At 40.8% G+C, this 9,359-nt stretch overlaps 2 protein-coding genes across 3 annotated transcripts in view; both read right to left on the bottom strand.

Moving 5' to 3' along the window:
- The window catches only part of LOC105519935 (cytochrome b5 reductase 4), a 104,447-nt gene extending 102,623 nt beyond the window's left edge, over window positions 1–1,824 (bottom strand). Inside the window, exon 1 of the mRNA XM_011953486.1 lies at window positions 1,621–1,824. Coding sequence (XP_011808876.1) covers window positions 1,621–1,695 — 75 coding nt within the window. The 5' untranslated portion in view covers window positions 1,696–1,824. The remainder of the gene's footprint in view (window positions 1–1,620) is intronic.
- A 2,145-nt stretch (window positions 1,825–3,969) lies between these two features.
- RIPPLY2 (ripply transcriptional repressor 2) lies at window positions 3,970–9,159 on the bottom strand. 2 transcript variants are annotated; one of them, XM_011953485.1, is made up of 4 exons: window positions 7,977–9,159; window positions 7,719–7,797; window positions 7,332–7,396; window positions 3,970–4,239 (listed from the first exon to the last, which is right to left on the bottom strand). In XM_011953485.1, exons 1-4 carry the CDS (start codon window positions 8,069–8,071, stop codon window positions 4,092–4,094), a joined length of 387 nt encoding a protein of 128 aa, XP_011808875.1. In that variant the 5' UTR covers window positions 8,072–9,159; the 3' UTR covers window positions 3,970–4,091. The 2 variants fall into 2 exon arrangements, with proteins under 2 accessions (XP_011808875.1, XP_011808874.1); XM_011953484.1 differs by lacking the exon at window positions 3,970–4,239 and having other exon boundaries at window positions 6,973–7,396.
- Between the last annotated feature and the right edge of the window lie 200 nt (window positions 9,160–9,359).

Here is a 9,359-nt window from a genome sequence, read left to right as displayed (position 1 = left end):
GATTGGAATAGTTTCAGAAGGAATGGTACCAGCTCCTCCTTGTACCTCTGGTAGAATTCAGCTGTGAATCCGTCTGGTCCTGGACTTTTTTTGGTGGACTTCTACCCATTTCATCCAAACCTGACTCAGTTTTTACACTCTCAGCATCATCTTGTTTCACAAAGAAAAGAGGAAAAAGAGTGGAGTCTGAGTTTTCCTTAGAATTGCACAAAAATCTTATTGTGTTTTCTTTTTGGACCAAAGACACACCTTTGCCATCGCCATCTGTGTGACTTTTTGTCTTTGCGTCTAAGTGTTCTCCTTTAAATGGATGCTAAGAACATAGTTGGTATTTTTAACGAAGAACGGCAGCAACTCATATTCTAATTCAGAGATTCTATCTGGAAAGACTATGTTATTCAGTCAAGTATTTAGCTTCAAGAAATAGGTCAAAAACCAGTGAGAAAAATAGACATGACTGGATGGCTAGATGATTGATGTATGAATCAGTAAATGAAATTTCACAGCAGAACCACAACACAAGTCTAAGCAATTTAAGGCAACATTTCTTAGCCAGTTTCCTTCTCTGTGAAATAGAGACAATAAAAGCTTTCACCTCACAGGATAATTGTGAAGATTAAAGTTAATACATGTAAACCACTAAAAATATACATGGCCACCTATAAGTACTTAAGAAATCTCTGGAAAGCTAATGAAAACTACAGATCCCTGAACCTATATTCATTCTGAACTAGAATCAGAACGCCAAGTCTAAGTGGAGAAAAATAAGAAAATCGATAAGGGTTCCAAATGATGCTAAGACTCAAGAGTTAACCGAGTGGCCCAAGTAGGTGGAAGTGTCACGAACAAAAGATAAAGATATGGTTACAGAATGAGGAACTAACACATAAACAGGAACAAACAACATTCGCAAAAGAACAAAGAACACAATTTTTATTGAATTTTGCAAATACAGAATATATCTGCACAGTATTCCACCTGTTGCTAACAACTGTGCTCAACAAAAACTCAAGAGTATTATATTTGCTTCAAAGTTAGTAAGCGATAACAGTAGAAAAGGCAATGATAAAACAATCAGGTACCCGGGGAAGAAAGAAAGGCAGTATGACTTGGATAGTGTCTGTAAACCTGACCTAGCTCCCCAGCTCAAGTCCCCATCCTTGCACAGACGGTCACTGTCGCCACTGCCAAGCCTTTCCCTCCTGCAAGGGAACCCACATCGAGTGATGTGGTACAACTCCTTCAGGCAGTGAAGAACAAAAGACCAGCGAGGAGATGAGGTTGAGGGAAGGAGGCTAATACCGAGCGCCTATAATACCGCAAGCACAGTGCCTGGCTCTGTCATATAAATTTAAATCGCGGGAAAGGACTTGAAGGAAGGGAACAGACAGAGCGGGATAAAGGACCAGAAAGAAGAGGGGCTACTAGGGGAAAGGGAGGGAGGTAAGGAGAGTTTAGGGACTGTAGACAGTGGGATCAGAAAGAGGTTGTAGGCAAGGGCAGCAGGGAACGACAGCTTAGAGAGGTGTACAGGAGCTGGGAGTTGGGGCGGAAGGAGAGAACAGACTGCCGAAGCGCGAAACGCAGCGAGGGGAGAGACTCACGGAGCCACCCGCTTACCTTGCTACGCCCCCCGGAGGCTACACGCTGCTGCGACCTGGGGGCCGGGAAAGACTGGGAAGGGACGTTCAGCATCTTGAAACCCCAGCCCCGGGCCCTGCCCGGGGTTCGCCGCCGGACAGGATAGTACCTCCAGCTCCGGCTCTGCGGCCGGGCAGAGGCCAAGCCCCCGACCCACTTCCGGGGTCGCCAGGGGTGAGACGCGCTCTGACGCAGCACGTCCGCGGAGGGCGGAGCCAACGGGGCGGAGGGAGGGCCGGTAGGGAGGAAGTACGCATGCTCAGTTAGTTCCGCGTCCCGCACTTCAGCACCGGAGCAAGGTGACAGCTATTTCGTGGAAAGATTAGAGAGTGAAGCTGTTCCTTAGCCTTGGTGCTGACCGAATCTGGGAACAAATTCTTAATCCTGCTAACCCGGAACAGCAATGTGTGTTCATTGTTAAGCAGTACCATCGCACTACTTGAAATATGGAATAAAATACACTACTTGAAATATGGACAAAAACGCATTTTAGTTTCTCTGAAATTCTTTCCTGTAAGGCACTAGACTGTACTGGAAAAAGCACCTCACACCGTTAAGAGCAAAAATATCAAATGTCAACAGCCACTACTGTAGGGTAAGAAGAAAACCTCACCTTTAAGCATCCTTAAACCTCAACTTTAAGCATGCTGAGGACTAATGAATGCGGGTAAGACGTTAGTAAAGTCTCCTTCTGCTCTATTCACCCACTCACAAATTCTCCCTCCTTATGTAACTTCCTGTCTTCCCTGGGAATTGTGTACTGATGCAGCTCACCTCCAGCTGTGGTGATGAAGTAACGTTTAAAAGTCAGATTTGGTTTGGATGCCATCTCTGCACTTAATGACTGAGCTGTCTTATGCAAGTTACTTTAGTATCTCAAAGTCTCATTTTCCCCATCTACATAATGGGTTTATTAAAGATTAAAGGGTCATATGTAAACTACATACTGCGGTGCCTCGTTAATATTAGGTACTGAATAAGTGGCAGTGGCTGTTCGTACTATTCCAACATATTAATGGGAAAAGGACAAACACTGTAGGTAAACACCAGGCTCTAATGCTCAAAATCTGATTTTACTGTTTGTTTGTTTGTTTGTTTGTTTTGTGTGTCCCTTGAGGAGCACATAGATCTTGAGAGTAGAATTCAATAAGGGAGAAAGTTTTCAGAAGAAACATAGTTCTAAATAATCCTCCCCATCCTCCTTTAATTACTAACTTTTCCTAACTCTAAACATATTGTCATGCTTTAAACTTTCTCTGTTTAACTACTTAGTTCTTAAAGTGCCTAAAAATCAAGGTTATGTTTGTAGAATCTTTTAAATCAGAAGAAAAAGTGTGTGACTATATGTGGCCATTCAAATAAGAGGCATTTCTTAGCTTGGTAGCCACCTACGACATTCACCGCTATCCATTTTTATTTGTAATTGAAATGCTTATTACAAGAAGACTGAATTTGAGCTAAAAGAACCTCATGACTATAATTAACTGTATTACTCTGACCTTGCAAACTGCTGCAGTGTTCTCTCTCTCTCATTAAATGATGACATATTCTTCTAGAGTCTACATAAGAAAAACTAACCACTGAGACTTATTTCACTTCTCATGAGAAAACTTTTACATAAGAATAACAAAAGCAGAGAACCAGAACAAGGATAAGTTAATATTGTTGAAGAATGTTCCATACTTTCCAAATTTCTTAGCTCCCCTACAGAAATGGAAGATACTATCAACTTCTGGCCTTTAGACTCCACTTTTTTAGATCCATATCAATCACTCAAATTTAAACATTTTGTTTTAATTCTAGGGATCCCTCGATGTAGTACATTAAGTATTAAACATCCATACTATTTTACTACTGGATTTAAGGACTGAAAAGGAGTATTAACATAAGAGTTACTTTGCTCATCATTTATGTAAAATATCTATAATTTAAGAGCCCTAAGATTGATTCCCTTTTTCAATTACAGATAATGATTTAATGTGTTTTTTCCACCTGCTAAATCTTTATTAATAAATGAGTGATTTCTAACATAAGGCTATTTTCTTCATTATCTAATAAGATAATACTAATCTGTAACTACAACATCCAACTGGCATCAGTAGGAAATAGCAGATGTTAAAAGATTCAGTCTTGAGAATTAAATACTGTCATTCTTTGCAAAATTATAACTAAATATAAATTTGCAATTTAATGAAGAGAAAAATTTATTCTTTGTAAGCCGCAAATATTTATAATGCAATCAAGACATTTGTAGATGGCACCTATTTTAGATTCCAACATTCAATTCTAGTGTAGGGATAAAAAAAGGCCAAATACCAGATTAATTATAAAATATTTCACTTTATTAATAATTTATATACAAATAAATTAGCTTAAAATAATTATGATACATTTGTACACTAAATTTAAACCCTAAAAGCTCTGGATATAATCAAAAGTAGCTAATCAGATTAATTTTCACAGGTCAGCTCCTCAATTTCATCTTCACTATCAGAATCTTCATAAAATGAAATTGTGGCTTGAATTGGAAAATTTTTCAGAAGAGCTTCTGCTTCTTGATATAAGTAATCATAACACTTTGATTTTGGCCAAAATAGTCTGAAAAAAGCAGACAACATATTTTATTTTTCACATTCAGAATCTTTAAACTCATGAAATGGTCAAATTTTCAAGAGCTCCATATATTTAACAATTGACTTAGACATTTGTATATAGTCTTCAGATATAGAGTTAAAATATGCTACTATCACAGCTTTCATGGAATCTACTTGCCCAAGTATCAATAACTGTTTGATTATTTTAAGTCTTTATTCAAGCTGTAAATTGGATCAAATTCACACTAAACCCTGGATAAGCATAAGATCAATGTTTATCTTACTTTGTGTCTTATGGATATATTTATTCTTACAATACATAGAAGATTTGTCTTACAGTTTCTAAATTCCTTTGGAAAAAATGAATTGAGTTCTACCAGTACATTAAAAACTCTGATGATAGCCAGCTTTATAAAGATGACGAAATATTATGCACCTTACAAAAAGGTGGAAATTACCTATTATCTTACTTAAAACTCACAGATTTAACTCCTATAGAAGTAGACAATGTAAGTTTAGAAATGTATAAAAAACAGTATTTTAAAAATTTTGTCTATGCACTCACAACTTGAGGCATAGAAAGACTACTTCTGGCCTCAACTTTGATTCTGCCTGCCTGTCTTCTCATTCAACTAAATTTGTGAATATCATATGAAATATTGAGAAATTATATATATGTTTTATACAAATAACTGGCATGTAAGTATGATTACCTCAGAATTTCAAAAATCTGACAAATACTAATCTTGCCTTCTGGTCTTCATCAAGGAAAAGAAAGAGGAGAGATAAGGCTGAATCACCAAGTACAGTGTAGTCATTTTCGTGTAGGATAAACAGCCCATATATTCATACAACGGAGTCATTCCAATAAATGAAAGATTGCATTATGTTCAGTATGCTCCACTTTAAAAGGCAGAAAAACAATGTAGTTTATAAATGTTTCCAGCAAAAATCATAAAAAGTTTATATTTTTGATGCTTAAACAAGTAACTATCAATTATTCAGTCATTCAATAAATATTTCAGTGATCCCTTGTGCCAACATAATTCACAATTTAAAGATGAATAAATCATGGTCCCTACCCTCAAAAAGTTGACAGCTGAATAAAAAAAACACATCACATTAGTCAAAATATAAATGAATAAAAATAAAATGTAAGAGAAGCACAATTAAATTGTATCCATACTTCAGAAAAGAAGGGAATTTCTTATATAAGAAACAATTTATTTTCTAATGGGTAACTGGAACTGGCAAACCCAAAGAATGCTGTTTAGTCATTATGATACTCTCTCCAGAATTTCTCACTGTGGGCCATTCTCCTCCCAGGGCCCACATACTTATTCTGAGTTTCTTGCTGTTCTGATTCTTCTCAGTCTCCTTTGCGGACCTCTCTTTCTCTGTGTACTGGTTAGATGCTGGCCTTACCTCAGGTTTTCATTGAGAACATCAGCCCTCCCTCTAAACAAACTAGGATGACCTGGCCCACTGTCATGATTTCCCCACCCTACATTTACCATGGACTCCCAAGTCAATATTTCCACTTAAGATCTTGACTCTGGGACCCTAATTTACATATGCAGCTCTCTACTGGATATCACTCTTTGGATGCCCCATAGGCACATTAAATATGATAAGTGGAAAACTTGACTCATGGTCTTACCTCCCAAATCTGTTTTCGGCCCTAATTTCCATTCTTTTAGTACAGCATTCACCTGATCACCAGCCACAAACTTAGGAGCCATTCTGGTCTTTTACCTCTTCTTCATCTACCATATCCAATACATTATAAAGCCTAATCTATTTTGTCTTCTAAGTATTTCCTAGATTCATCCAGTCCCATCCTCACTTCCTGTGTCTTACAATGGTTCGTCATCATTTCTTACCTGAAAAATTGCAGAACTTCCAGTTTTACTTTTGATGTCCTAAGCCTATTTAACGTATAACCCCCAAGACTACCTTCGGAATAAAGCCCACAGGTTCCCAACACTACAAACAGGATCAAGACAAAACTCTGTACAAGAGTGTGCAAGATCTGGCATCTGATTACCCTGCTGAAATGACCACAACTTCACACATCTAAACTCCTTGGAGTTCCCACAAGGAGCCACACTGTTTCATGATCCTGCTTCCCTTTTCCAATGCTATTTCTTTTGCTCCCACTTCCCATTCATCTGATTAACTTCTCCAAGACTCAGCCAGGTAACCACTACTTATAATATACACTTCCCTGACCATTCCCCCTACCACTCACAGATTTAGGCACTTCGTGCCATGCCCATGCTTGTAAAACTAACCAAACTAAACTTCATTACAACACTTGCCATGTGCTTTGACTACTTTTTTCTGTATCCTTCACTAGTGCTAGTACATGGTAGGAAATTAGATGTAATGACTTCTATGTGCTATTTACCACCACGGACACTTTACAAACATCATTCAGCTCTTCATTTAACAGTTCTGGGAGGCAGGAAAACTGCAGAATTATTAACATTTCACCTGAATAAAAGTGACAAAGAATCTTAGATAAAGGCTGACTTCCTGAAGTGGCTAGGAACAGTAAACTAGCTCCTCATGTTAAATAATTTTTGACCCTTTCTATAATCACCCTCAGTAATCTTTAGGATTTTCATTACATTTCTATTTTCTCCTACAGGGCAAACTTGATTTGCTGTAAGACTGTAACTGCTAATCCCATTCTTCCTTCCAGATTGCAAGACAAAAGCAGCATACACACTGCCTGATGCCAAGTCAATTTCATTCGAACCCTTTAGGATTTAAAAACAAAAACTGTTGTGCCAGCACAAGAGGACACTGCTCTTTTACCATAGCATCCCCTTTCCCTCTTCGTAATATATTCATCAAGTTCATTGAGTATGTATTGATCAATGGTCCCTTTACGTGAGACCGTGAGCCCCTACCTTTTTCAATTTGATGAGTAACGGGTCTCTGCGAGTGAAAAGATAAGTAACCTTGAAGCCAGATTTTCAGAGAGAGAGAGAGGCTGCAGGACCAGCTGCAAAGCTGGACTGTGCGATGCCCGTGGCTCCTCCCTGGAGCTGGAGAAGCAGGAGACCTTTGGGGAGGCCTGTCACTCACCTGACTGGGTGCCTGAATTGCGAAAGCTTTCCTGGGGCTGCGGTCATTCCAGGGCCATTGGGCATCTGAAGAGGAAAGGAAGTGAATCCAGTTATCACCCACCTCCTTCTAGAAAGTGGAAAAGTGAACGACCCAGTATTCCTCGTGCCCGCTGGGAATGTAACCCCAGGGCTCTCAGCAGCCTCGCTCCCGGCTGGGTGCCTGTGGCCCATCGCTCCAGAGGACGCATCCGCCGCGTCGGCACCGTTATGGCCACTGGCAGGCAGGATGTTAAGCGTGAGGCAGGACCGGTGTCTCGCATGTCTCTCTCAGGCACTGCGTCCCGAGAGCCCTGGTCAATCTTCTGCACCCGTGGGAGGCGCGGCCTGAGATGCGTGGCACACTCACCGCCTCCGCGGCGTGGTTCGGCGTCTCCTCTTCTTTCTTGCCTCCGGCGTCCACCCAGGGTCTCCAGAAGCCCGCGTATCTGCCGGATGGAAAGCGCAAGGCGCGCAGAGGAGACGTGAGCCCAGACCCGGAAGGATCCCGAAGCCGAGCGCTGGCACCAGGGAGTGGGGGATGGAGAGTGGAGGGGAGGAGCTGGGGAGGCGCAGGCGGGAGGGACGGGGGAAGCTGGGAGGCACAGACCAGCGCGGAGAAGCCTACCCGGAGTCTGCGGCCGCGCGCAGCGTAGTGCGGTCGGTGGCCGTGCACGCAGTGGCTCCACTCTCTGCGCCCTCTGCGCCTCCTGCGGTCTCCATGGCGCCGCGGAGACTGGCGTAAGGCCGCTGCCAGCTCGCGGGCAATCTTGGCTAGTTCCAGTAGGTCCGAGACCCGAGCTTTATATAGCCCTCGCAGCCTGCTGCACATTGAGAGGTTCGCTCCCTCTCCGCCCCTCTCCCTTGCTAACCGCATAAACAAAAAGGCTGCGCGTGAAGGCGCACCAGGCTGAGCCCCGGGTGTGAACGCGTGCAACTTCCAAATGGCCCGGGATGGGGTTTTGTCGAGCGAATGTTAATCGCCCTTCGACACATGGCTGCGGTGAAAAACAACATTCGCCCGAGCAGCCAATTTCCGAGTGAAGAGGAGACGGAATTAAGCGAGTCTACACGTTTTGTGTATTTCTGCAAAAAGCCAAGTAACTGGTTAATTGCTTGATTCGCTGGAAACTCAGGACTTGCTTGGCCTGTGGCAAATCAACTGGTTCTGCATCCCCTGTTCTAAAAGCTGGGATGCAGACTAGAATTCAAAGGAATGAACTTAATTCCTCTTCCAGGAACAATTTTTTTTTTAATTGGGTGAATGGATGGACTCCTTAAGAAAGGAATGTCAGTTTTTTAAAAAATGTGTTGATAAACTATGTTCATACGCCAGTCTATTACTATCTGACGATAATAGAAAATTATTGGCAACAAGAGGTAAATTGTAAAAGATTCAGTGTTCTGGCTAAGAGAGCCAGAGACTGGAGTCATGTGATTTGCGCATATAATTCTAAATTACCTTCCCGTGTCTTTTGTGATTTTTCCCAATATTTTATCAGTATCCTCCTACAATAACTTTTGAGTTTGTCTATACACCTCTATCACTACTTGCTATTTTGTCACTCAATGGTAATTACAAAGTTCTTTTTTGAAGGCAGGTGTTGTGGAATGATAATGAAATCTTGAAAAGTTATGATGTGAGACAAGTTAATCAAATGTCTGCACCCGTTTCTCTGATTTGAGTTACCCCTCACTTATCTACCACTAAACTTTGTAAAAAGTGTTATGCATCGAGGGAAAGATGATATATAAATGTTATAATTTTTTTTTCAAAATGTTTTAAATAATGAAACTGGACTTTCTCTTAAAAGTTTAGACAAAAATCTTGATTGTAAACTATAGTTGTCTCTGCTCTTCATTCAGCTACTGCATAGGAAAATAATTTAATTATAATAGTAGCTAAGAGCCTATAATGATCTATCTGCCAGGAAGGTGAGATTTGGGTTGCTTCTGATAAGAAAATCAGTAAGGATAGACACCTAATGCATGTCTCCATCCCGTACAGTTA

Source organism: Colobus angolensis, unplaced genomic scaffold (assembly GCF_000951035.1).
Source record: "Colobus angolensis palliatus isolate OR3802 unplaced genomic scaffold, Cang.pa_1.0 Scaffold362, whole genome shotgun sequence".
NCBI classification, from domain to species: Eukaryota; Metazoa; Chordata; class Mammalia; order Primates; family Cercopithecidae; genus Colobus; species Colobus angolensis.
The sequence above is the reverse complement of the archived record's forward strand: the minus strand, read 5'-3'. Positions and strand labels throughout refer to the sequence as shown.

What these genes read in the sequence shown, in the direction of transcription:
- RIPPLY2 (XM_011953484.1), bottom strand. Translation starts at nt 8,225, where the DNA reads ATGCGGTTAGCAAGGGAGAGGGGCGGAGAGGGAGCGAACCTCTCAATG. An exon ending in CGCGCGGCCGCAGACTCCGG is followed by an intron (nt 7,798 to 7,976) that starts GTAGGCTTCTCC and finishes TCCATCCGGCAG; the next exon opens with ATACGCGGGCTTCTGGAGAC. An exon ending in CGAACCACGCCGCGGAGGCG is followed by an intron (nt 7,397 to 7,718) that starts GTGAGTGTGCCA and finishes TTTCCTCTTCAG; the next exon opens with ATGCCCAATGGCCCTGGAAT.